General features: G+C 55.3%; 1 protein-coding gene across 1 annotated transcript; it reads right to left on the bottom strand.

Annotated features, from left to right (window-relative positions):
* Positions 1-16,807: 16,807 nt before the first annotated feature.
* On the bottom strand, positions 16,808-26,611 carry TBX2 (T-box transcription factor 2; the record flags this gene model as incomplete). Its single annotated transcript, XM_082294532.1, has 7 exons — positions 16,808-18,315; positions 19,187-19,800; positions 21,098-21,267; positions 21,345-21,421; positions 22,561-22,707; positions 25,249-25,516; positions 26,247-26,611. The coding sequence occupies 7 exons, from the start codon at positions 26,609-26,611 to the stop codon at positions 17,869-17,871; spliced, it is 2,088 nt and encodes a 695-aa protein (XP_082150658.1). The 3' UTR covers positions 16,808-17,868.
* Between the last annotated feature and the right edge of the window lie 862 nt (positions 26,612-27,473).

Raw genomic sequence — 27,473 nt, forward strand, 5'->3', positions numbered from 1 at the left:
GGACCAAGCTTGGCTGTGGTGGCTCCTATAAGCAGCCTAAGTTTGGTCAGCAGGAGGCTCACACCCAGCTTCCCCACCTGGAATAGCTGCTGGCCCCCACCTTCTCTCGAGGAATTGCTTTCTGGGCCTGGTGGGACCCCAGAGCCAGTTGTGGGGACCTTTGTGCTCCCACTGAATTCCCCAAGCAAGTGTGAACCAGAGCATCTCGCACTTGTGTACATTCCCCTGCCCTCCTTGTGCTGCTGTGGTAGAGCCTTGGCCTCAGGGTGACAAAAGGTGTATGTTTTTCCAATTAAAAGAGCCAAATGTGTTTTCCTGCCAGTATTTAGTCCAGCCTAACATGCAATGTCTACACTTTAACCTTGAAGAAGCCTCTGGAGACACTGCAAAATAAATCAATACTAGTCCACGAGCTGGAAAACAGAACCAATAAATAACTTCAGAGCAGCTTTTCTGTTTACCCTATGAAATTCCCACTCTTGGCCGTGTGCTTCAAAACAGCGTCTCAAAATAAAATAGAAAAGAAAAACAACCCCCTGAACCCTTCATTAGTGGCGCAGCATGAGGCTCTCCAGCCAGGCAGAGCTGGTTTCAGGTTGCAGGTGCAGGGCCAATTCTCCACTGACCTCTGGGCTGGGATTTGGGATTGAGGTTGCCTGTGCAATGGTTTAAAAATATTAAATAAAAAACATTAAAAAAAAAATATATATATACACCCTGCATGGTTTCTTATGGCATGGAAGGTGCTGGAAGAGAACAAGCACATGGGTGCTTGGATATGAGTGTCCCCAGCCTGGTTCCTGAGCCTGATCCACAGCTCCAGGTGCTGCAGCCAGGACCCCTTGAGCCCATTCCAGGCATGGGGATCTGCACCCCATCAGCAGCCCAAGGTTCTTACCTGGTGTCAGTGCTGTGTCCCCAAATGATGAGGGATAACCGTGGCTCTCAACCTTCTCCCTCAGCTCTTTCCAAGTCACCCGCTTTGGGGCCAGCCAGGGATTCACCAGTTCTTCCTCCTTTCTGACAATAATAAATGTGTCTTTAGCATTAGCATAAAATAAGATTTACAGGAGCTATTAAAAGGCAACTGAAAGGCATTTTTCTGCATCCTGTTGAGGAAAAGTTTCATGTGGGAGGCAGGCGGGTCTGTAGGACTGGGCACACGTGTGCAGGGACACACAGGGATGCATGGGCAGCGGGCACTGGGGACCCACCTGTGCATGCAGAGATCTGCAAACCCCTCCTCACACAGTAGTGGAGTGAACTACCAACAGCCAGGGGTGCCATCGACAGCCTGTGCTGCTGGCACCAGCAGTGACACGAACACACAGCAGGGTCAGGATGCACAGGGGCATCCCCCGCACAGGGCAGGTGCCACACAGAGTGACCCCGTGCTGCCCTGGGATGGACAGACGGACACAGAGCTCCAGGCAGCTGCAAATGGAAGGGTGGCAGGAGGCAAGTCCAGCTCCCCAGCACGGCAGGGATGTACCACAGGGAAAACCCATCCTCTGGCAGGGGACAAATGGAAGCGATTTCCCTCACATCCCTCTCTTTGTGCTCGCTTCCCCTGAGGCTCGCTGTTGTCAGCGTGCATTACGAAGGCAGGACAGCTCTATTAGTCATCCCCTTAACCACTGGAAAAACACACGGAGCAGCCGTGATTAGCAGGGCTGAGCCGCACACGCACGGTCCGGCCGGGAGAGCAAGCCCTGGGGCACGGGGTAACCTGCTGGAAAAGCATCCCGGGGAACCAATCCCAGAAAGAAGCAGAAGGGGTTTTTTTACGTGGTGATTCAAGAGCAAAATCTCTGCTGTCCCATCCCCACTCGGAGCTGCTCCTCCTGGAGTGGGATATGTTTCCTCGGGGGCAGAAGCAGCTGCCACCTCTCTGGGCTGGGCTCTGCCTCTAAAGCACTGACCACATCCCAGGAACTCCAAATCGCCTTCCCTGAGAGCTAGCAAGGAGGAGCAGGACCAGGAGTTAATCATGCTGGAAAAATCAGGGCAGCCATTTACAACTTCACACTGGTCTGGCACCCACCCCTGTGGCCGGTTTCTCAGAGCAGCTCAATTTTCACTGAGGCACTGGAAGTGTCTCGGCTCTCAGGGAGCAGCAGACTCGGTATCAATCTCCAAAAAGCTTCAAGCTCCAAAGCATCCACCAGGAGAGGTGGTGAGCACCTGAAATCACAGCACTGCACCCACCTGCCCAGATTTATCCCCAAAGCCAAGGTCAGCAGGACCTCTCGTGCCTGCTGGAGCACAGAGCAGGAGCAGACGTTCCCACCATGAGGGCAAAAGTGGAACAAGTTCAGGGCCTTGCATCCAAAAGGGTGCCTGTCCCCGCAGTGACCGCGGCAGAGGATCTGTGCACAGGGGTAGGTGTGAGCTTTGCTTTGGGCTCGGCAGAGGGAGGTCTCTGTGCCGTGCAGCAGCTCCAGGAGTTCTGTGGGAAGTGGGATGCAGGCAGTGTTGGCTTTTTATAGTTGGACACCAGGAGAGAAACACAGGGGAAAAGGGATGCACAAAGCTGCAGCTCATACGAGCTGAACCCCAAATGCATCCCAGACTGCAGCTCACACATACACATCCCTGTCCTGCTTTGGTGCCACTGCTGCAGCCCCAGATCCTGGTGCCACCGCTGCCACCTCCCTGCTCCTGTCCCTGTCCTGGACCATGAGGGGAGAGGGCACGACCTCACCGTGCCACAGGCAGGGTGTGTGTCACACCCATCACTCGCCTGCAAAAACATGCTTTGGGTATGAACTGGGCAGATTTAGCAACTGTAGGGCCTTCTGTTCTTCCTTACATCTCTGGACCATTTCCCCACCCCTTAAATGCTTTACATTATTTATTACATTTCATTTAACCCCAGCCACGTCCTCCAAATAAAATTTATTTTGCAGCTGTCATTCAGGTTTACTCCAGCCTTAACCTCGTAATCCTATTGATTCCCTCATTATTCTCGGAGCGCGGGATTGATTTCATGCCTTCTGTGTTATGGAGAAGCCTTTGCTCATTAATCTCACACACATTTATAAACAGTCCATCCTGCTCATTCATTATTTTCTCATTCCCTGACTCACGAGGTTCTCAGCTTGTCTGCTTTGCCTCCTGATTTTGGGGTATGGATGGAGAGGGAACATGACCCCTCTCCTAAAAGGCATCCACTCTGCATGGAGATCCTCAAGCCTGGATCTCCATGCCCAGAGGCAGAGGGTGATGGGCTCCCATGCAGGGAATCACCAGAAAATCCCCCAGACTCGTGCTCTGCATCACCTTTGTGACATGCCCTAGGACTGCATCCCGCTCAGGAAATCACTGAAACCAACTGGGCTGGGAAAAACAGAGAACCAGAACAAATCCAGCTCAGAAAGATCTCCAGATGCACCTCCTGCACACACCAAGGAGCACCCCACAGCCAGGCCACACTGCTCAGGACCCTACAAGGGCATTGGACAGGTACAAGCAGTACCTGTTGCTGGAGTTTGCTGATGTACACACACGTGCATGCCTCCAAACACACCAGAAGTGTGTTTATAGGGTGTGATTAATCATCCTGAGCATTTCATAGAGCCCCATCGCAGTGCACAGCACTGTACAGTGTATGGAGGAAGACCTGACCCCTGTCATAGAGGCTTAGAATAAAAAAATAGGCAGACACTATAGTTCAGACACGTAATAAATCCCCCAGAAGGGCCAATCTCAAATATTTCAGCTGTTTCCCCCTCCCCCCCATAATATATGATTGTCTTTGTTGGATCAATACAGAGGGGCTTTGTGGAAGGAGCATGTTTTAAGGGAAGATTAATGTACTGAATTATATACACGGCTAGGAAGAATTCTAATATTCAACTTCCAGGAGGAGAAGGAAGGTCTGTGGCATCAAATCCTCCTTCCAGGACTGGAACACAGCTCCTGGTGGTGCAGGAAGGCAGGGAGGTGTGAGCACCTCTTGCTTCCAAGGATCTGCTCCTGTGGGATGGTGGCAGGAGCCTTCCTGAAGGGATAGATGGATCTGGCCAGGATGGGTGGATTCAATGAGTGCTGCGATTTCAGCATGGCATAAACCAGTGTGCCTGGGCTGCCCCACCTGGGGTTTGGGGCACGTTTTGTCCCACCACAGCTGCCCACGAGGCCATGCACCAATTCACCCTCCAGACACAGCCAGCAGTGAGCAAGCAGGGCCCTGCAGCCAGAGCCAGAGGGATATTTGTCACTAAACACCTATTATTTACCCACAGCAAAGCCCCGTGATCAGTTCTCTGGGTGCACAGACACACCCCCCACCCGCTGCTCAGAGCATCCTGCACAAATGGATGCCCCTAATCTCATTAACGTGTAATGACACAGGGTTGAGCCCTGGCTCTGGTGAGCAGCACAGGGCTGGCTGAGCCTCCCCAGCAAGGTGTGCATCCTGTGAAGCACAGGGCTATCATATGGAATAAATTTAACTGAATCAAGTTTTGATTAAATGCCATAAACATGATTGATTTGGTTACATACCCTCTGTATGACGGTCTGTTTAATTTATTTTTTCATTCTGAGAAGGGATGTTGCATTGATCCCAAACATTAGCTTTGACTACCACCATAAATTCCCATTTTAGGGCGACCTGCAGCAGCCTTATTAATATTTTTACACTTACCCAGCAGTTGCCAGGGTTAACCCTTTCAACAACGTGCCCAAATTGTGCAGTGCTGTGGGAGCAGAGGGTGACCTCAACCAGAACCAGGGGCTGCAGCCAGCAGAGGAAAGCCACCACCCCTCCTAAACCTGCTTCCTGGACGCCTCGGGGCCAGGGGGATCAGCAAAAACCCTGCGGCAGCATCTCCACAAGCACTTTGGCAGTGGAATTGTGCCCCAGGCATTGCCACAGCGTGTCCAGAGTGGGCTGTTTGCTATCTGAAATCCCACAAAACCTAGCACACCTCTCACCCTCCTCACCACGCCTGCCTTCGGACCAACACTACCACAGATTTCCTCACAACAGCTTCTATATCTTTCTTTTTATCAAGGGGGTGAAAAAACTGCCCAAATATTTTTTAATATTACTAATAAATTGGAAGAATGCTTTATGTTTTCAATATATTTTCAATTTACTGCCATGGTCAGTATCTCGGTTGCTATGTGTATTTTATAAGCAACGTCAATGATAACCAGATTTAGCTGTTGGTTTCTCCATAAATACTGTGTTATCCACCAGAAGTGATCTCTGGTAACACAGTGTCATTAAAAATAATGCTGGAAAGCGTCAGGGAAACACCAAAAGCAAAAAGAATAAATCACTTTCAAGCACGTCTTGGAGATACTGGAATTTCTGAGGGTTTATTTGGAAGATAAACTGATTTTTAACACATATTTTGGACAGATCTTGCAATCCCAGTATCCACAAAACCCTCAAGTAACACATGAGCTCACTGCAGGCTCTCCCTGCCCAAAGCAGAATGGGTTTCTGTGCACTTGCACTCAAGACAGTGACAAAAGACACTTTGAGCCTGTCCAGGTTTCATCCCTGGCAGGTGGGGACTCTCACAGCACACAAGTCCATCAGCTGGAACCCACCTTATATCATCCTATCTGCTGTGTGGTTTTATATCATTCTTTTCATAAATCCCAGAATGGTTTGGGTTGGAAGGGACCTTAAAGATCATCCCCTTCCACCCCCTGCCATGGGCAGGGTCACCTTCCATTATCCCAGGCTGCTCCAAGCCCCATCCAAGGATCTGAAGAGCTGAGCAGGACGTGCTGTGAGGGTATCTCTAAATCCTGAATTATTTAGCAGAAACATTTCTGCTGTCCTCCCTCTAACCCAATTAAACTACATTTAATTGCAAACTACATTCCCTCTATTTTAATCTCTCACTCACCTCAGCTCTCTTTTAAGAGCTGGACAGTTTGTTCTCACTGAAGTCATGTCCATCTCTCCAGGGTGCTCTGCAGTCAGGGAGGTTAAGGGAAAACATCCAAATCACTCAGCAAATGACCCAGCACAGCCTGAACCACCACAACTCCATGGCACATAAAATCCCACCAGTTCACAGCTCCCACCAAGCAGCACCTGCAGTAGGGCTGTAATTCTTTAATTAATGAATTAATGAATGCTCTGAGGTAAATTCACTAATTAATGAGTGCCAAGCTTCCCAGGACCCTGCAAACATGACACAGGAGTTAAATCACCACATCACCAGCCACCAGATACATGGGAGAAGTGTGGATGGGTGCTGGCACCCAGCAAGTCGCAGTGAGCCTCGTGCTACAGCCCTGGAAATACAAAAACCAACACCAGACCATGGCAGCACGAGGGGTTTGTCTCCCCTCACTCTTGGCAGAAGCCAGGAAAACCTCAGCTCAACAGCAGCAGAGTATTTTCCCATGGTATGCCGTCTTTCTTGCTTTGGAAAAAAAAAAAAAAGGAATTATTTAAAGGTTTCATAGCCCCTTTTCATCTAATATTTAACGTGCAAGAGTTTCTGCATGCCCAGGTTAGGTAAACGTTAGAGAAGATTGTTTATAGAAATTATATACAGAGTGGTGCTGGTTTAATTTATCAAAAAAGGTTTTGTTGAAATAAATTCATTTTACAGTGAAACCCACTTAAACCTGTTAAAGGAGTGACCTCGTTGCAGTGAACCTGTTTGTGCTTCACCTCCAGGGACAGCTCGAGCAGCACCACGATACCATCTCCCAGTGTAAATATTCCCTGCTCTCCCAGAGTGTGGGACAGGGCTGGCAGAAACTGTGCCAAGGAGAGGGATGCCAGGTGCCTCAGGGGATGGAAGGATATGGCCTTTCCCTCACAGGCAAGTTTGGCCACCACTGCAGTGGTTTAGTGCTGCATGCACCCTGCTCGTGCGAGAGCTGGGAGCAGGGGGTGGCAGTGGGATTCGAGGGCTGCACTGGGATGCTGCAGGAGAAATGCAGGAGAAAAGCAGCTCTCAGCAGGGGTAAGGGATGGGGAAAACCCTCCAGCCTCTCCCTGTCCCTCAGCTTCGTCTGCCACTGCTGCTTTGCCATGGCATCGATTGCTGTTGACACCGCTGCCGTTATCAGCTCGACCGCACCGCTCTTGTTTGGGGAAATTGATAGAAATAACCCAGTAGCCATTTTCCCCTTCCCCTGAAATTTATTGCGAAGTGGGAAAAGGCAGAATCTCTGCTCTCGCCTCCCCTCTGCTGGCTCCAGCAGCAGTTGGCTCACGGCTGGTTTCGCTCCTCTGCTTTAAAAGTTAAGCTCAGTGAGGACAAACCAGGACTGCACGGAATAGAGGGGGAAAAGCCCACCAGCATTCCTCCCTCATGGCACAGGTCAGATTAACGGGGAAATTAATGCTAGCAGGTTTAATGGAGATGAAATGCTTTAGGAATGAACAGATGCATTCATTTGTAGCATGTGGCTTTAAGAGTTAATCTCAGTACGGAGCAATACCGGGAAGAACATTCACTCATTCATCCATTCAGGAGGCATCAGCCAGGTACAGGGCTTTGTGCAGTTCCCACAGTCTGGCCTAAAGGTATTTATAGTCTAGAGCTGGGGGAAAGAAAACACAGAAAAAAGGGATGGGATAAAGGAAACTGTGCTTTGGAAGCAGTCTATGCAAAATCCACCAAGGCAGAATTAATATTGTCTCGTTAACAGAGGGAGCAATTTGAAATTATATGGGAAAGGTGGATAAAACCTGGAAAGCATAAGAGCCAGCTCTGATTTCAAAGTCCATGGGAGCATTCCAAGGCAGAGCTTTAAAATTAGAAACAGCATGCAAAGTTACTTTTCCATTGAAATGTCATGTTTTCCTTGAAAAGAGCTTTTTCCATCTCGAGAACGTGTTTTGTCACCGAGCAGTAAGTGCACTTCTCCCGACAGATCTGCTGAAGCAAAAACTCTGGGAGAAAACGGAGAATCACATCCGTGGGCTTGGCAAACAAATAAAACAACAACAACAAAAAAAAGAGATTGGGGAGCACATTTCCATCAGAGAGGTTTGCAGCTCATCCTGGGTTTCTGACACGACTTGGCCCCTCCTCTCTCTGTTGCCAAATTCAGGTGTTGCCTCCGGCTTCTGCCCAGAGTGTTGGTGGGGTGAAATCACTTGTGCGTGATCTAGGAAGGAGCAGATCCCTTTGCCAGCCGTCACTTGGACGCAGGAGAATCCCTGTCCTCCAGGCAGTGGTCCCTCTGTCATAGGGGGGATCCACCGCCCCCCCCCCCGAGCTGTGACAGCCACAGCCACCACCCTGATGGCCAACACAGTCACAGCTCTGCTGGACACTGTTACCCACCACCCTCTTATTGGTCCAAATGCCGAACCCCACAAACACACTCTGTGGGACTCCCCTGCATCCCCCCCAACACTGGGTGTGTGACAGCGGTGTCACCAACCACTCCTGGTGTTGTCCCCAGCCACACCACAGGGAGCCGCAGGGGAGAAGAGGAAATTTAGAAAAGTGCGAATGTAAAAAGGGAATGCAAAACTCCAAGAAGTCACTGGTCCCCGGCTTAGCAGTGACCCCACTCCCCAATGCAAAGCTGAGCTCACCAGCGGGACAAAAAGGGTCTGGAGAAAGAGCCCCTCTGCCATGTCCCCCACAAGCAGCCCGGTCCCACCACGCTTTCCCGAGCGGCCACAAACACCCGGAGGGAAGAGCCTGGCAGTGCCGGGGGGTTGCTGCAGGGCAGCCCCTCCCCGTGCCCGTGTCCGGGGCTGGCAGGTGCCGTGGGGACGCGGCCCCTCCCGCGCCGCTCCCTCCGGGCCGCCACAGACAGCCCCGCTTTGAAGCCCTGCCGAGGCTGGCGGCAGCGGCGGGGCTGGAATAAGATGGCTTTTAAACTCGGAGTGAGATGAAAAGCAGCCGGAAACGCATCTAAAGGGTGACTGGAGGGCTAAGCCTGCTTTTCTCATGCTCGTTTATCCCGGGCTGCTCCGCCAGAGACCGAGTCCCTGGGGAGCTGCTTTCTCAAGCTCTGCTGCCTGCCCCGATTCCTTGCTGCTCACATCCCTCCTCTGCCGAGAGGTGAAGCAGCAACAGACTTTCAGCAGAGATATAAAACCCGTTTTTTTTGTCATTAAAGATCCCGTGGCGTCTCCTGCCACGACTCCCAGGAGCCCAGTCCTGAAGCAGCAGCCGAGGTGCTTCACCCCAGGAGCACCTATGGTTCTGGAACGAGGGAAGGAAACTTCTGTGTTGCTTCTTGGAGTGATTTGGGAGGAGAAATGGGAGACTGGAGGGTAGCACTGCCCAGGAGTGGGCCGCATTCAGCGGACATGCACAGCACCAACAGGAGAAAAATCATTCCCTTCCCCAAAGCACTCCAGGCTGAATCTACTATTCCTGTGTTTTCTGGGCACTGACCACCTCTTCCACTACACTCCTAACAGAACATGCTATAAAAACGTGCCCAGATGCCCATTCCCCACGGTGCCAGGCTACCAGCCAGCCAAGAGCAAGAGCCAAAGGAAAGCAGAGCTGTCTGGGGCACATCAGAGCAGAGACATCACCGAGTCCCTGTTGCTTCACAGGGGAGACACGTGGAGCACCCCTGGGCACCATCAGCTGAATCATTGCTCTAACAGAGCAGCCAAAACTTTAAATCAGGTTTAAAATACCCAAGGACCTTGACTGGCTTTTTACCTATTAGATTTCTGCTCTCCTGTCCATTAAGCATAATGGAAATGGTTCTGAGAAAAGCAAACCCAAAATGCCACGGCTCTTTCCTCTTGGAAAGAATTTCTTCGGTCATCGCCTGCACAGGACCCTACAAGGGGCATTAGGAACACAGGAGAAGCACGGATCTAATGAGATTTGTGCTAATTCATGTGATTGTTTATAAGAACTATGCTGCCCTAAGCCTGTTAAGCCGCTCTGGCTGGCCAGGACTATCCCAGCTCCGGGCCGGCCTCGGCTGTGCACCCTCCAGAGGCTGAGGTTTGCTCAGAGCAGCTGGGCACACATTTTGCCTGAGAGAATACAGAGAAATCTTCGCCATTTCTCCTAACCAGAGCCCTCAGAGCACTCTCAGAAAAAAATCTCACTCTGTTTTGATGAGGATGCCCTCCCTGCACAGCACCAGGCTCTGTGATTCATGTGCTGCACCCGTGTAAGCTCTGCACGTGCAGCCGGGACAGCAAAGCAGGAGCAACCCCAGGGCTTTTCTGCATCCTGCAGCTGCCAATCCACCACCTCTGGGCTTCTCACTGGGTTCTCCATCAAGAATTTCCAGTACCAAGTGGTTGTTGAAGAAGAACACATGGACAAACCCTCCCAGTTACTCACTCCCTGGCTCAGATCGCACAAACTGGGACCATCTCAGAGCTGTGCCTGAATTTCCTCCCAACACCCTGCTGGAATAAACTGTTGTTGCTGTTGTTGTTGTTGTGTGTTCCCTTCTCTTTTTTTCTTTTTCTCCATCTTTGACTGAAAATTGTCTGAGCCCTCCTCTCTTCTCCCAGCCAAGGAAAAGGTTACCCCAGCAATCAGCCCCATGGTGCCAAAGAGTCTGCACCGAACTCAGCTCCGGCCTCCCCGGCTCTGGGGGAACCAGACATAAAGAGGGGTCTTTAATCTCAGACGTGCTCACTGATAATCTGCTCTGCTATTTGCAGATAGGGTAGTCTAGGCTCTCCCAGGCTCCAGGGACACACAGGGAGGGCAGGGGGAGCCAGGACCAGGTCCTCTCCCAAGCCTCGAGCTGGCCATGCATCTTCCTTCCAAACCACCCACGGCTCATGTGGCCACCAAGGCACCAGGACATGATCCTGTGCCCCCAGAAGTGGGAGTTTTGGCCTTGGATTTGTAGCAGTCACTTGGGAAATTATAAACAGCTTGTTCCCATTCTAGAAGGATCACAAGCATTGCTGGGGTCTCAAAGTGACTTGCAGAGGGGAGCAGTGAGATGGGGAGGGGTGGGATCCCCCTCCCAGTCCTGAAATGAGGGCCCAGCAAACCACCCCAGGCCACAGGCCAAGTGTGTGAGCTGCCAAAGCCATTTTTTTGCCACAAGAAGCCACACTGGGGTGTCCCAGGGCCAGGGTCCCTCCAGCCATCCCTTCCTGGGGGACCTGGTCAAGCACTGAAGCACATTCCAGTGCTCCCCACGGTGAGGGGCTGGCTTGGCCACTCATGCCCTGCCCCACACTTGACCAAGACCACACACAACATTCCCCAGACAGCCTAGTAAGAGGGACTTCTTCCTCCCTGCAGTAGGGCCAAAAGGAGGAAAACATCCATCCTCCTGTTCACATGGGACAGGAGCCTGCCACCCAGCCAGGGAAAGAGCAGTTTCTCCTCATGTCACCAAAGAGTTTCCCCTCATGTCATGGCACTAATTCAACATGACAACTCTCTCAAAAAGAAAAGGAAAGCTGAGAGTTCTGCCCAGTTCTCCCCCATCCCAGGAAAATGGGCATTTCATGCAGGCAAAGGGCTCAGACAGCCAGAGGGATGGTCTGTGCTTGAAAACAGGGGGAAACCAAAACAATCTAGCTGGAATAAAAATCCCTGCAAACGCTCCCTCTCGTGGAGGCCGGCTGCTCTCGTGCTGTCTGGCAGACCAGGAAAGGTCTTGTCCCAAACTTTCCCAAGGATGACAGGGTCTGTAGGAATGAGGGGAGCTGGTGACACCCTCCCCTCCCAGCACTACACAGCATCCCTGTAGTGCCAGCCTTCGGTTCCCAGTGGGACCTTTGGAATGAGTGAGACACAGCAGGAATGGGATGGGGTGAGCTTGGAGCTGGGGGCATGTCTAGGTCCATCGTCCAGGATCCTGGATGCATTTGAGAGTTTAACAGCCAAATGATTTCCCTTCTTGCTGATGTGGGCAGACAGGAGTACAGGGGGAGTAGAGGGAAACCCCAGGAATACTTGCTGGCATTGACCTTGGCTGAACCCCACATGGAACTGGCCTCTTTTAAAACCATTTTGAGGGGGTCTCTGAGGCCTGACATGGTCTGGAAGGGGAGGACAGCTGGCCCAGGGACAGCAGTACTGCAGTGTCTCCACCAGCTCATTATTTCCCAGCCTGGGGAATTATTTCCCAAAAGCCTTTAACTGATTCCCCCAAGCCTCACAGGATTTTGCACTGACAACACCTTTCTGCTGGGAGCCAAGCCAGGATCTCCACAACGTTATTTTGCAAAGACAATTAGGTAGTCCCTCAACAGCGCTGTCTCATTTTAATTAGATCTTATTTCCAGAGAATTACCGAGCATGCCAGGCCCAAGGCTGGAGGCAAAGGCCATTTACAGGAATCAATGGGAAGCGAAGGACAGATGTACCTGTGCTCACGTCACCAGCTACAGCAATGCCAAAGGGAGAGGAGCAGCCTTCCCCGCATGATTTCATCCATTAATTCCTCGGGCAATGTAAGACCTTCCGTTCAGAAGACAGAGCATCACTGCTTCAGGCTGCTTGTTGGGGCTCAAGTGCCTCGGAGTGATTATTCTCTGCATTCTGAGGGGCTCTGGAGGTGTAGAAGGTGCACTTTTGGCAGAACCCACAAAACTGGGGAACAGTGCCAGATCCTCGACAATCAGCTGGGTGGCTGCTCACATGAGCACATGACAGGAAAAGTGAACAGACACCCACACAAACGCCCTCAGAAAGGTGCAACATGGCCATGCAGGTGGCAGGACACAGGTGACAGATGGACTGGAGGGTGGGCACAACGTGGGGTACCCGCCACAGATCCCCCACTCCTGCGGTCTGTAGGAAGCCAAACCCCTGGGATCACTGACGGTGCCACCGGTATGGGCTGCTGCCTCCGAGGAACCGTCCGGGGACCCCCGGGACTCCCCCCGGGACCCCCGACACGTCCGCGCCCCCGGGACCGCCCCTCGGCGCGGCGCCGCTGTTCCACCTGGCGGCGAGCTCGGGGAAGCGCCGGGATTCTCGGGATTTGGGGCATATCCCGGGCAGGGAAAATTCCGGGTTTAGGTTTGGGTTTTCCTGAGACCCCACAACCAAGCGGTGCCGTTCCAGTGCCACTGCCCTGAGGCGCGGGCTGGGAGCGGTGTGGCCCCGCTAGGAGAGCAAAAGAGGGGACAGCTGGGCTCCCCCCGCCGGGAGCCTCCGCTCCATCCCGTCGGATGTCCCGAGCAGAGCCTCCTCCCTTCCCGGCGCGGCTCCGAGGAAGGCTTGGGAAAAGGCCCGGGCGGGCGCCGAGGGGCGACGGACCTGGCTGTCCCTCGGCATCACCCGCCGCTGTAAACAACCGGAATAAACCGAGAGCCTCCCCTTTCCCCTTTCCCACCCTGCCTGAAGAGCACGGACGGAGCAAACGGTGCCTGCGGCTAAGAACCGGCTTCGTATCAAAATAAACAGCTGCTTTTTCACTGATAATGTTTTACCCCCCCTTCCCTCCACCCCCCAGACACCCACACGGATCAAAGTGGCTCTGGGAACCTTGTGGCAGGGAACAGCCTGGACGGCTGCTGCGTCCTTCCCACAGCCCCAGCCCTGGACAGGACCGTGCCCCCGCGGGGATAGCGGGCCAGAACCGGATGAGTGAGGCTAAGAGCCTTTGAGATGCCGGTGCCCGGAGGAAGGATACAAGCAGAGGCTCCGGGGGCTCAGCCCTGGAGCAGGCAGAGGGGACAGTCACCGGCAGAGACCGGCTGTATTCCACACCGGGGCTCAGCCCCGCAGCCGCGCATCCCGCCCCGAGCGCACAGGTGCGGCGGGTGCGCAGGTGCGCAGGGATGCCCGGCCGGGATGAGGGGCGAGGCTTCACGGGGAAGGGGGGAGTGGGTGTGTGCAGAGCCCGCCGGGGCCCCGCCGCTGCCCTTTGTCTATTGATCCGCGATCGGGAGCCGCAGACAGAGCGGCGGCCCCGGGGGTAATTGGGGCTCCGGGGCCGTGACCGCGGCTGCGCCCCCCTCGCCCCTGCGCTCCGCGGGGGGCAGGGCCGGCGGTGCCCTAATTGGGAGCCGGGGCCGGGGCTCGGCCCGCTCCGCTTTGTCCCGGGTGCGGAGGAGGCGCGGCGGCAGCACGGCGCCAGCCCGACATAAAGAGCTGCCGCCCCACCGCCCACCCGCTGCCGGTCCCATCGGACCGGGGCTCCTTTCCCCGGCAGCCGCACCCCGCGCTCGCGCAGTCGGGGCTGGCAGATGCTCATTGAAATGTTCTAATGGGGGATTTGATCCTCTGTGTGGCAGCGACAGGCCTTGGGATTCCCCAGGGCTGGGGGAGCTCCTGATGTGGGGCAGGATCCTGGCACCACGGCATGCCCAGCCCCATGGCATCATTCTCAGACCCTTGGCCCTCCTGCAACTTTCCGTACTTAAGGGGGACTTATAAAAAAAGGAGAACGACTTTTTACACAGGCAGATGACAGGTCAAGGAAGATGGTTTAAAACTAAAAGAGGAGAGATTTAGATTATATGTTGCAAGGAAATTGTTCCCTTTGAGGGTGGTGAGGCCCTGGCACAGGGTGCCCAGAGAAGCAGTGGCTGTTCCATCCCTGGCAGTGTCCAAGGCCAGGCTGGATGGGGCTTGGAGCAACCTGGACTTGTAGAAAGTGTCCCTACCCACAGCAGGGGGTTGGAAAAAGAGGATTCCTCCCAACCATTCTTTGATTCTCTGGGATAACAGATGAACACAGGGCTGGCAGCCCAGATGAGGGCCAAGGGGTCCTGCAAAGCCCCCCTGGGCTGCACTGGGACAAGAGCTGTGGCAGCGTTCCCCCTCTGCAGGGCCATGAGATGCTCTGGCAGGAGTTCATGTTCCTGTTTACAAACACCCGCCCGTGGAGCCCTTCCAGCAGCGCTATTGTGCTGCGCGGCAGCTCAGCGGCCAAGTCGGCCAGGGTTTGTCCACCAGGCCCACGAAGCCCTCAGGGCAGCTCTGCTATTTTTAGTGTCTGGCCAAGCACCTAGTGCATTTAGCTGAAGAGATTCAGAACTCACCACTAAACCTAGTGAAAACTTCGGTGTTTGAGGACCTCGCAGCTCTGGTGTCACGGCACCTGTGTTACCTGCTGGTTAAACACCAGTTCATGAAGTCACCGGAGCACCCAGCACTTCACCTTTGTGACTTGATTGTGACCGCAGTGACACAGCCAAGCCAGGTCTTGCCAGGTGCAGAGCAGCAGAGCCTCGGGGGTGCTGTGCTGGGTGTGCCTCCGCAGGGCCTCTCACGGCCTTTTCATAGCTGAGGAAAAGAAATCCCAGTACAGTGCGTGACTAATGGGTAGCTGCTCATCGAGCTGCTTGAATTGGGTTTCTCAGAGCCTGGGGATGGCAAGGGCAGACGTGGAGCAGCTCAACTCCTGCTGAAACACCCTGGCTGGGGGGCCCAGGCCCTGCTCCCTGCCTTTGGGCACTGTTTCTCGGGGTCACTGTCATGAACCCACAGAACACTATTCCCCTCCTCAGTGAAGAGTGGCTTTGTGCTCAGTGGGTACGTGGGGATATCCCACTGGCACCAATGCTTGGTCCGCAAGCCAGGATGGATGACAGGGCTGTCCCTGACCCCCTAGGATGGCAGGAACCCATCGTGAGGCTGCCCCACCACGTCCTGCAGCATCGTCACCTTCTCCCCCCTGTGATTGTCCCAGCCACCTTAGCCTAAGTCCAGCATGGTTGGATTAGAGAGAAAAGGGCCAGAGGAGCCCCCACACTGGCACACGTTGCGCCCCCTCACTAAAAATAGAGCCCATTAAATTGCTGCTCATCCTCAGTGATATTTATTTGGAAATAATCCTGCAAGCCTAATTTTAGTCACTACACGTCCCTCCTCCAGGGGAAGACTTTCTCACCCTGCTAGTCCCCCCTGCAAGTGGAAATTGTCACAGAGGCAGCATCTCCTCTCCCGTCGTCGAGAAACTCAGCCCCAGCACCTGTCCTCAGTCACTGGGGGGGTTCAAAGCCCCTTCCCCGCCTGCAGCCCCCGGAAGGCCGGGACGGGAGCGCGGGGGAGGCCGAGGAGGGGCCGCGCCCGCCCGGTTCCCCCCGTCGGGGCCGCGCGGCGGCGGGAGCGCGGCGGCGCCAGCAGAGGGCGCCCTGCGCCCGGCGCTGCGCCTCAGCCCGAGGGGGCCGCGCCCCCGCCGCAAATCCCGAATGGGAGAAGGGTAATTGGTGAGGAAAAGAGCTGCTCGTTCCTCCGCGGCCGCGCCCCGAGACGCCCCGACCGGCTCCGGGCGCCGGGGGAGAAGTGGGGACTTAAAGCCCACGCCCCGCGGTAGCCCCGTCCCTGACGGTAGCCGCGCGCTCGGGTCGCTCTGCCACCGTCCCGGACGGTACCGGCGTGCCCGGGTCGTCCCTTCCCCGTCATCCCTTCCACATGACCGACGGTGCCGGTCTGCCCTGCTCACTCCATCCCTGTCGGTGCCGGTGTGACCAGAGCTCGCCTGTCGCCGCCGGTCCCGTCCCCGCCGCTGCCGCGGCCCCGGCGGCCCCGGCTTTTCTTCCCCGGCTCGCCCCGGGGACAGGGCTGGCACCCGCGGAGGCTCCCGGTGCCACCTCCCGCCGCACCCGCAGTGCCTCCGCGCCCCCTCCCCGCGCACCTGCCGCGCCCCTCCCGCGGCGGGGCGAGCAAGGCCCTGGAGGCGGCCGCGCAGCCCGGGGTGTTCCCATCTTTCCCCGTCAGCCACGGAGGCTCCGCGCACCGAGGAGGGGGCGGCTCTCAGCACCGCGCACCTGCGGAGGAGCGGCGGGCCCGACGGGGCGGAGCGGCCGCGGGAATGAAACAGGCGGGAGCCGGCAGGACTTCTCCGAGTAGATTTTTTTTTTTTATTGAAAGATGTGAGAATTCATCAAAACTGAACAGACAGATACCCGAGTAACCAGCACGTTGCAAATCATGTATCTTTTTATTTTAAAACAAATATAGAGCACAGTCCTGTGATATTTAAATTTATTATACTTTTTTTTTTTTTTGTTCTGGAGTGAAAAATAAAAACCTGAGGTTTATTCCTGCATTTTCTATACCCCGCACTGTAGCAATATTTTAGTTACATTTTGGATTCGTTAGTTTATTTTTTTTCTTGCAAAAGTCCGTTAAAGGATTGAAATCTTAGTTTTAATGACTCCAAAAATTGTTTTATCAGTGGCACATGATTGTCCTAGAGAACAGGCGGGATAAACAATATTTTAAAACACAGAGAAACCGATATCTCCTTCAATCACAAAGAGCTAAATAGTTTTCATTTACAATATATATGTTCATGTAAAATGAAAAAAAAAAAAAGAAAAAACTTAAATGCAAGGAGTTAAACTCTAAATATTATGTACACACCAATGTACAACTCTGAATAAATTAATACCAATTTGCATATTCTGGGATCCTTATAGCTTATTTACACAAATTACCATTTATTTCATAAATATCTGCCCAGGTACCCACGAGGCTCCCCCTGCCGTGCCCGCCCTGCGCGGCGGTGGCTGCCGAGGCGGTTTGGTTTCCATCTTCTGTTTCTTATCTCTTTTTTTTTTTTCTTTTTTAATTACTTTTTCCTTCCCCCTCCCCTTGCACAGATGAGGGTTTGGCCCCTCTCACCCCCCCACCGAGGCAGGGGCTGGGGCTGCCCCATCCATCAGGTGTCTCAGCACCAGCTCATCACCCTCCTCCGAGCTGCCCAGTACCCAAAGTGGGGAATTGAAGGGGTCCTGGGGGCTCCAGGGCCTCGGTGGAGTGGGGGGAGCCGCTCCCAGCTCCACAGACGAAGGGGTGGGCAAGCCCTGCGCTCCAGCTGCTGCCTCCTGGCTCCTCTGGGGTGGTGGGTCCGCTTGGTCTGTGAGGTACGTCCCTCTGCTCCAGCACCCTGCTCCCTGTCTGCTCCCACCCCTCGCTCCACAATAAATATTTATACTGTGCTGTACAAAATACCAGTGCTTCTCGCCCTGCCGGGAGGGCTCACTGCCCACCCCGCCGGTCACTTTGGGGACTCCCTGCCGGGTGACAGCTCCCGCTGGCTCTCCAGCCCGCTCACCAGTCTCTGGATGTTCTGCAGTTCATTGAGGGACTCCTTCAGGGAGCCTTTGGGGGAGGCAGTGGGGCGCTGGCTGCCCCCCTTGTGCAGGGGCACCTCGGGCAGGGGACTGGATTCCCGGCTGCTGCCGGCCTTGGAGCCCTCGGAGCTGGGATTGAGGCTGGTGGGCAGGCCGGTGGTCAGCAGGTTGGTGCTGGGCGGGATGGTGACCGGGAGCTGGTAGGGGCTGAAGCGCAGGCGGGGCCGGCTGCTGCCCAGGAAAGGGTTGCGGGACAGTGGCCCAGCGGCGGCCGCGCTGGTGGCCGGCATGGCCGAGGCGGCCGCTGCGGCTGCTGCCATGTAGGTGTAGGGGTAGGGGAAGAGTCCGCCGAAGGTGGGCATCGGGATTCCCTGTGGAGAGAGAAAGAGGGGTCAGAGCTGTGCTGGCGCTTTGCTGCATCCCCCCTCCTGCCTGCCGTCCCAGCTATGTTTCCTCAAGAAAGCCAAGGCAAATCTGGAACAGCCAGTGTCATCCTAAAAACAGAGTGTGGGGATGTCCACGTGTAACAGGCTGAGGGAGGTGGTAGAGCCCCATCCACCCCATCCCGACCCAGGCTGGTGACACCGAGCACAAACCCCTCTCTGAGATATACCCTGTCCCCTCCCTGCACGCTGCATGTCCTTGCCTGTGCAGCATCACAGCCCCTTAACCACATTAAAACACATTGTTAAGCAGAATCGTTAAATTAGGGGAGTTCAAAGACATCTTTATGTATTTCATCAGAGGGGATGGGAAAGGCAACACCAGCACAGGCATTGTGGGAGCTGTTTCAGAGCTGACAGGAAGACAGGGAGCTGCTGGATGGGGACAGCCAGGTCAGGCAGGGCCACAGCTCCTGACTCTGCCCTTGACTGTGGAGGAGCCATAGCAGCTGCAAAATAATCAAGATTCCTCCTCAAATCAACCCTGAAGCCACCTTCAAAATGTCCCCCACGTTCTGCCTGTGCCACATCTGATAACATGTCAGGGGTGTGTCACTCCCTTGTCCCCATGGGCTGCAGAGGGCCTGGGGGAGGCTGAGGACACCAACAGCTCCTTCCCTGCAATGGGGCCACCCTGCATGTCCCCACACTGGGGGTGACACTGGCCAGGCCTGAGCTGCATCCCCAAAGTGCTCCGCTCACTCAGGGAGTTTTTTGGGAAGACACGAAGAGGAGATTCCAGGGCCCAGCTGGGCAGCAGCGATAGGGACAGGGATGCGGGGCAGGAGCAGGGCCTTACCTGAGAGGCCAACATATGCTGGGAAAGGTGGAAAGGGAAGGGGGTGGCCGTCCCTGCCGCGCCCGGGGCGGACGAGAGGGCTCCATTCTCCAGGCTGCCCCCACCGGTCACAGAGGCCAGCAAGTGTCCCATGCCCATGGCAGAGAAGGCTCCGGGGGCCATGGCGAACTGTCCTGGGTGGATGAAGAGGGGCTGCCCAGCGCCCAGCGGGCTGAAGAACTGCTGCCCGTGGAGGCCGGAGAGAGCCAGGCTCTGCAGGTGCCCGGCACTCAGGTGCGGGGGACTGTCCGTGTGCACCATCAGCGGGGCGAAGGCCTCCTTGCCCAGCCCGCCGCCCTCCGTGTCCTTCTTGCCCAGGTCCGTCTCTTTCCTCCGTCCTTCCACCTTGTCCTTCTCCAGACTCCGTGTGCCGAACAGGCCCTCGCCAGGACCCTCCCGGGGGGATGCACCATCCTTGGCTTTCTCTGGGCTGTGCCTCTCCTTGCTTCGTTCCTCCAGGCACCGGGGGCTGCCACGGGGCGTCCCGTCCTCCCCGCTGGGGCTGGCTGCTGGCACCGGCCGCTCCTCAGGCGCCTTCTCCACCTCCGCGTCGCTGTCAGCCCCTGGCTTCTCCTCTGCAAGGGGATGGAGGGGCAGAGGGTCAGAGCAGAAGCACCCAGGGGAGGTGAGGAAGGGGTCACTTGCAAGAGCCCTGGTGTCAGGGAGAGGCTGTGATGGCGAAGCCGTATTGTTATTAATGGGAGAGACTCATTTTGGGGGCAGAAATGGGCCCTCATGCTATGGTCGCTCTGGGGAAAGGGGATTAACAACAGCAAGTCCTGTGGCTGAGCTAAACAGGAAAAACATGCTTGATGGAGAACCAGAATCTATTACAGCATCACTCTTGTTAGCTGCAAACTCCAAGCGGGCTGCAGAGCGGGGATGAGGAGAGCAGGCAGCGGACAGCGCGGGAGGAAATGGTCCTGCGTATATTTAATTACGTGGAGCTGATCACCAATGCGCCGTGGATTTATTCCAAATGTGCAGGTTGAGACAGGTTAAAGAGGCATTTTTAAAGCAGGGAGTATGGTACAGACTTCCCAAAAAGGGACTTCAATTTAAAAAACCCCATTGAGCTCTCAGAGGAGGAAGGGGGATGCGAGGCCAGGGGCTGGCAAGGGTGAGGGGAGCCGAGCCCCTGCTGGAACGGCTGCACTAAACGAGAAAAGCCTTTTGGTGCGGGTGAGGTGAAGCTCTGCAGGCTGGGGCAAATATTCGGGGAAGCCTTTGAAAGTGGAGAGGGGTGTAATAAACCCTGCCTCCAGCTCGGGGTGGGGGGTTGCAGTTTTGATAAAGGTTTGCAGGGAATCAAGTTGGTGAAAAGTTTAAAGAGCAGATTGATAGTGCGGCAAGACAAAACCCAGCATCGAACAACTGCAATGTAGGAGCTGCTGGTTTATTTTCATTTACCAGCTTGAAGCACTGGGGTTACAACATTTTCTCCTCTTTCAAATGTATTAATTTTTTCTTTTCTTTTCTCTTTTTTCTCTTTTTTTGGGGGAAGTGTGAGATTCCCATGGAAGGCAGGGCACGCACCGGTGAGGAGCCGGGCTAACGTGGCAAGCACATGGGCTGCTTTGCCATTTCTTCTTGTATCATATAAATACAAGATGTCAGGTGTATAGAGGATCAAATATATATTCAAGATAAAATATATAAAGAGAAAAATATTTCAACTCGTGAATGCCATTTGCGTTTGCTCTTTTTGTCCTTTCAACCCGTGTGCTTCCCTGCGCGCATCCCCGTCTTTATTTTCCCCGCTGTTTTGCCTCAGTGCCCCCAGGAAATCAGCACGCAGCAGCCCTGAGGGAGCAGAACCGCGACTGTCTGGGGACATTTGGGGACATTTGGGGACCGCGACTCCTGCGTTACCTCTGCCGCTGCCCTTGAGGCGCAGGGGGCTGGGGAGGGCACCCACGGGCGAGTGGAGGGCATCGCGCACGGCCGAGGGCTCGCAGGAGGAGGCGTCTGACTCGCCGCCGTCACGGTCGGGCTTGCAGGGCTCCTCGTACATCCGCAGGGACGGCAGGGACAGCTGCTTCCTGCGGAGGAGAGGCAGCGTCGGGCACCGGCCGTCCCCCCGCGGGCACGGAGCCGGGGGAACAGGCGCACCCCTTACCTCTTCTCCCGCCGGCCATTGCCCGTGTCCCGAAAGCCCTTGGCGAAGGGGTTGTTATCGATTTTCAGCTGGGTAATCTGTGAGGGCGGAGAAGGAGAGAGAGGGCGGCGTGAAGCCCTGGCCGCTCTCCCCAGCAGCCGTCGGGGAGCCCGGGGTGCGCGGCGCAGGCTGCGGAACCCGCGTTAACACACCGCATGCTTTATTAAAAATGATGCTGAGGTTTGGGCTTGAATTATTAATAGCGTCTTAATGATAGGAAGTTATTTTTCACGGCCCCCCGGAGGGAAGATGGCGACTGAGCTGCGCGGCGCTGGTTAAAAGCTATTCTTATCCCTCCCTGCCACGGGCTGCTGGGGCCGGCGACATCAGGGCGCTCAATAATGCATGGCTCTGAAACACGGCCCCGAGAGGGGTGCTGGAAAAGGCCCGGCTGCCCGGCCCCGCCGCGACCCCCGGCCCGAGCATCCCCCGGCCCGAGCATCCCCCGCCCGACGGGGCCCACGGCCGGCGGCCACCCCGCGCAGCTTGCGGCGGGCGAGCAGACAAAGTGCTCTTTAATCGATTGTGACTCTTCGCCATAAACTTTACGAGGGAAACAAGCCCACCAGGACCCTCAGACAGAGCTGTCAATTAGCATCAGCAGCCAGGGGTGGAGGTGGGGGTCACCTTTTGGGTTAAAACACACACACTACTCTTGGAAGGGGATGGCAGAGGCTCTCTGCTCCCCACCGTGCTCTCCTGGCTCTGCCTGCTCACAGGGTGACACTTGCTAAATCACGAAAGCAACTAAAATTAGCTTATCTGGCTCTATTTTTTGGCTCCTCCAGAGCCCTGGGCACCTTCTCGGTGAGGCTCCCCAGGCCTGGTGCTGCTCTCCACAGCCTGGGCCTGCAGCAAAGACTTCCACAGCCCAGAAAGGTGCAACAAACTCCATGAGGGAATTATTAATAGTAATAATAGAAATACTGACAATAGCATTGATATTAATACTAAAAATAGCAATAATCATACAAGCAGTATGAGGGTGCATCCTACTCTGAGGGCTTGAGGCTTAACCTTTCTCCTGTTGCTGCCTTTTGGCCGCTCTGCCCTGCAATATCCTCACGAACACGCACACACACAAAAATACCCTGATCCTGGGTAGGGGATGGAACAGGGGTGATGGGGCAGGGACAGCGAGAGGGCAGGGAGAGGCACAGGGGCTGCCTGGCCATACCTTGTCATTCTGGTAGGCAGTGACGGCGATGAAGTCGGTCTCGGGGAACACGTAGGTGCGGAAGGTGCTGTAGGGCAGCTTGAGGATGTCGTTGGCCCGGACTATGTGGAACCTGGGCTGGTACTTGTGCATGGAATTCAGGATGGTCTGGGTGGGCGAGAGAGCACAGCCCGCGGCTGCCATCAGCCCCACACTCTGTGGGACACACGCATCCAGCTCCCTCCCTAAAAAAAACCCTTTTCTCCCGAAAACAACCAAAAAAAGTGCACCCCACAAATTCACTGGCAGATGCCAGAGAGGAGGATTTCTTTTTTCTGTTGTTGATGCCATTGCAGGATCTGTCCCCAAAGAAGGAGGTCAGGGAACGCAGGCACAACAGCATCTTTGCGGGTGTTAAGCACGGCAATAAAGCAGCAAAAGGGATCTCCCTGTTTTATTACAGCCCTGCAAACGCGAGGCGACTTTTTGACAAGTTTCTCACCGCTTTTCATATTTCCGTCCTTAAAAATAAATTACTATCCCTCACCACCACAAAAAAAAATAATGTTAAAAGGCTCTGGGTTAGTGTCGGGGGCGGCAGGAGACGGTGCCAGCCCCAACCAGAGCCTGCGACCTGAAAGGAGCGTTTCACCACGAGCCATAGCAAATTTATGTCTCGGAGCAACGTTGCAGAAGGAACAGCCTTTTTTTTTTTTTTTTTTTTCCAACCAGGTGTCTGAAAGCCTCGCCAACACTCAAAGCCGTTCTCTACCCTCTCGTTTTATTTTTTGAGTTTGGTTTGTTGGGGTTTTTTTTATAAAACCCGAATTCCCCGCGATTTGGCTGAGGATTTTTGGAAGCGGCTGAACACCCCAAGCCGCGCCCCTGGGGCCGCTCCGACCCCTTGCCCCTCGCTGCCTGTTTTCCTGCTCGATAACGTTGAAATAATTCCCCAACCTGCTGTGGTCGGATTGAAATGTAGAATTCACTGCCCAGAATTCGTAGAGGAACAGCGAAAGCTTGAGTAATTATTGTCAAATAACGTCGGCCAAATGGCTAAATAATTATCACTTCATTTCGGTTTAGAAGGTAATAAAAAAAACTCCCCCCCTTTTTTTTTAACACAAGCAATAATCACCTGCTGATGAACTGTCGGATCGCTGTTCTATTGATATAATCTAGACGGGATTTATCATGAAAATGGTGCAAAAAGTCTCATTCAGGCGTGCAAATCTGAATTCCTTTAAAAAAAAATAATCATCCCTCTCTGACCAGATGGGCACTGGCTAAACCCTCGTCTCCCAGATTTAACACAGTCCGGATTTTGGACAACGACAGATACCAGAAATCTTTAATTGAAGGAGGCAAACCGTTAAAAGCACTGAACCAAACTAGTTTTTCATCAGTACAAAAAAAGAGGTATTTTTTAGACTCCTTCTCTATCGATTTACCTTGCTGGCTATAAATAACCTCGCAATGTATTATTTAACAGAGACGCTGTTTCCTGCCTTAAGAGAAAAAAATAAAAGCGAGAGAGAAAAAAATTAAAAAAAAAAAAAAAGAGAGAGAGTGGAAAAAATAGAGAGGGGAAAAAAATAAAAAGAGAGGAGAAAGTTCTCCGGGAGTCGCGGAGCTGCTCCGCGCTCCCCACCCGAGCGGGGTCCCGCAGCCCCCGCAGCGCGGCTGCCCCGGGCTCCGCCGGCCCCGGCTCCCCGTTAATTACCGTATCAGCAGCGCGGCACGATGAACTTTCCCTTTATCGCCCTAAATGCTTGCTCAGAGGAAGGAGAGCTGGCTGGGGCGCTGGGATTTCCCCCTCCGTGCATTCCCGCAGGATCGCGCTCCCCTCCCGTTCTGACCCTGCTTTCTGCGGGTCTCTGCAAATGCCCAGCACTCTTCTCTGTCTTTCTTTTCTCTCTCCCTCTCTCTTCTTCCTTTCTTAGTATTTTTTTTTTTGGTTGGTTGGTTGGGTGGTGGGGGGGTTTTTTGGGGTTTTTTGTTAGTAGATTTTTGGCTTATTTTTTTTGTTTTGTTTTACCACCTTTAGGTGATGCAGATATCATCAACAGGGAAATAAATAGGGGCTTTCAGAGGCAGATGGTCCGGCTGCCAACGACTCCAACCCTTCTCCCGGCTGCGGAAACCCAGCGCAGGTGCCGCCGGCCCGGGCTCCGCTCCCCCCGGCTCGGCCCGGCTCGGCTCGGCCCCGGTGGCAGCGACAGCCCCTGTCCGGCCGCCGCCCCGTCGGGGCTTCCCCGGCTGCAGCCCCCGCACGGCCTCGGCTCCGCACATCCACCTCCCTAAATTCCTCTCCCCACGGAGCCTCGCAGGCTGGGAAGAAGCAGCAGGACAGGCCGTGGAGGCCGGGGATGCGGGAGCCAAGGGAAGCCCGAGGCCCGAGGCAGCCCAACCCTCCTTTTTCCCCCGGAAAACGGGAGCTGCCCCTCGGTGCCGGGCAGGACCAGGGGCTGGGGGCTGAGGGACAGCCAGGCCACCGCAAGGCCCGGCCAGGCCCCGCCGCCCAGCCCGGCCCAGCTGAAGGAGGCTCTGAGGCCCCGCGGTTTCCCCGGGGAGATCACGGGCAGCCTCCGCACCGGGCAAACCCCGCACCGGGCAAACCCCGCACCGGGCAAACCCCGCGCCTGCCCGGGGTCCCTGCCCGGTGATCCCTGCCCAGGGGGCTCCGCTCTGCCCCGCAGCCTCACTTACAAAGCCATGCTTATCCGAGATGTTGTTGGTGAGCTTGAGCTTGTGAAAGGCAACAGGTTTGGCCATCCACTGCTCCCCCGTGGCCGGGCTGTCGGGGTGGATGTACATGCGTTTGGGCATCTCCGGGTCGGCCTTTCCAGCCACCATCCAGCGGGAATTGTGGAACTTGTACCGGCAATCGTCGGCCGCCACTATATCCATCAGCAAAATGTACTTGGCCTTCTTGTCCAGGCCGCTCACCCGCACCTTGAACGGGGGGAACATCCTCCTGCGGAGAGACCCAGAGTGCTACAGGGCTGCCCCCGCCCGCCGCCGACCCCTGACGGCTGCGGCCGCACCGAGCCCCCGGCACCGCCCGGCCCCACCGAGCCCCCCGCACCGCCCGGCCCGGGCTGCTGCTCCCAAACCACCATCTTTTGGTTTAGTTCGCTGAGGATTGCCAGCCTTCCTCACGTGCCCCCTCTTCTCATCCCACGGTGCTGCCCACACCGTGGCAGAAAGCAAGGAAAAAGCTCAAAATTCCCATTTCGGGAAATAAGGGGCGAAAACATATCCTTGTTTTCCCCTATTTCTCTGCCCTTCGCCGACCCGCTTGCTCAGCACCCCCGGCTGCCTCCCCCGGGCCCGGGGCCACGGGCAGGGCCGGGGACGACCCCGGACGTGGGGAAAGTTTGGCAGAAGGGAAGGAAGCGGCGGAAACAACAGGAGCAGGGGATTCCGAGCGCTCAATTATCGTGCAAGAATTTAAATTCGGGATCGCGCTCGGAAAAGTAATAATGGTGGCGGGGGGGGGGGGGGGGGGGGGTAGAAGCGGTGACGGGAAAGCTCGGAGAAGGGGTGAGACACCTCCGAAAAACTCCAGGGATCGAAACTCCCCGCGTTAATTCATGGGGACGGATGGGAAGCGGGATGGAGTGAGGGGCGAGGGCGCTGCGCGGCCGCGCAGGTGCGGGGCGGGCTGGGGGGGCTGCGCGGGGCTGTGCGGGGCCGGCTCTTACCTCCCAGACTTGGTGATCACCATCTCGGTGCCCAGCTTGTGAAACTGGTCCCAAAGCTCTTTGGCTTCCAGCGTTACTTTGGGGTCGTCCTCGACCTCCTCCTCGGGCTCCAGGCTTTTGAGCGAGCGCAGATGGGCGGCTTGGTGGTGGTGTCCCAGGGCCGAGACGTGCAGCCCGGCCTCGGCCGCCCCGGCCAGCCCCGGGTCCGGCATGGGCTTCGCCAGCGCCGCCGGAGGCAGAGCCAGAGCCGGGAAAAAGGACGGCTGGGCGGCTGCGAGGAAAGCGGACATAGGGAAGTCAGCCGGCCGGGGTGCGTGGAAGGGGTGGTAAGCCATGGCAGTCCCTGGGAAGGCTGGATCTCTCATCGGTGCATCCACAAATCCAGGAGAAAAAGAGGGATTCCCTTTACAAAAATGCGTGTGTGTGTATTTGTTGGGGTTTTTTTTTTTCCCCTCTCCTGCCCAGCGAACTCGCTCGAGTCTCTGGAAGAGGAAGGAAAATCAGCAACACACACACACACTCTCTCCAAAAAAAAAAAAAAAAAAAAAAAAAAAAGCATAAAAAAAAGAGGCGAAAATCAGCCGATCTAGATTCGGGGAAAAGAAAAAAACAAAAAAAAAAAAAAAAAAAAAAAGAAGGAAAAAAAAAGGAAAAGCGAGGCAGTTCCCGGCTCCAGGGACTCCCGGTCTGCGGAGGGGAGACAGTAGGTCCTTATTTTTTGTTGTTGTTGTTGTTGCAGCGAGGGAGAGCGAGCGAGGGAACGAGCCCTCCCAGGAAAGTCCTTCCCGACACTAAAATAGAAACAAAAGCCGGGTCGGGGCTGCGCGGGGCTGCGCGGGGCGCGGCGGGGCAGGGGCGGCCGCGCTGCCCTCACACCCCCGCGGGCCCGGGCTGCGCCCCGGCGGGGCCGGCCCGGCTCCGCGCTCCGCGCTCGGCGCTGGGGCTCGGGCTGCTCATGGCCAAAGGAGCCGAGTGGGAACGGTGAGATCTTGTCCTGATCTCTGTAAAACTGTGACTATCTCACATGTCCTTCCTGCTCTGATCCGCTCGCTAATGAGCCAAGCCCCCTTGATTGCTGATTTTACGCGTTTCAGACCAATTGTGGATCTGCATAGGCGGGGTTTTGACAGCTCCGGCCAAGCTCCGGGCGCGGGGGGGCGGGGGGCGCGGAGGGAGGGAGGAAGGGAAGAAGGGAAGGAAAAAAAAAGGGAGGGAAAAAAAAAAAAA

This window comes from Coloeus monedula, assembly GCF_965178545.1.
Source record: "Coloeus monedula genome assembly, chromosome: 20".
NCBI lineage: Eukaryota > Metazoa > Chordata > Aves > Passeriformes > Corvidae > Coloeus > Coloeus monedula.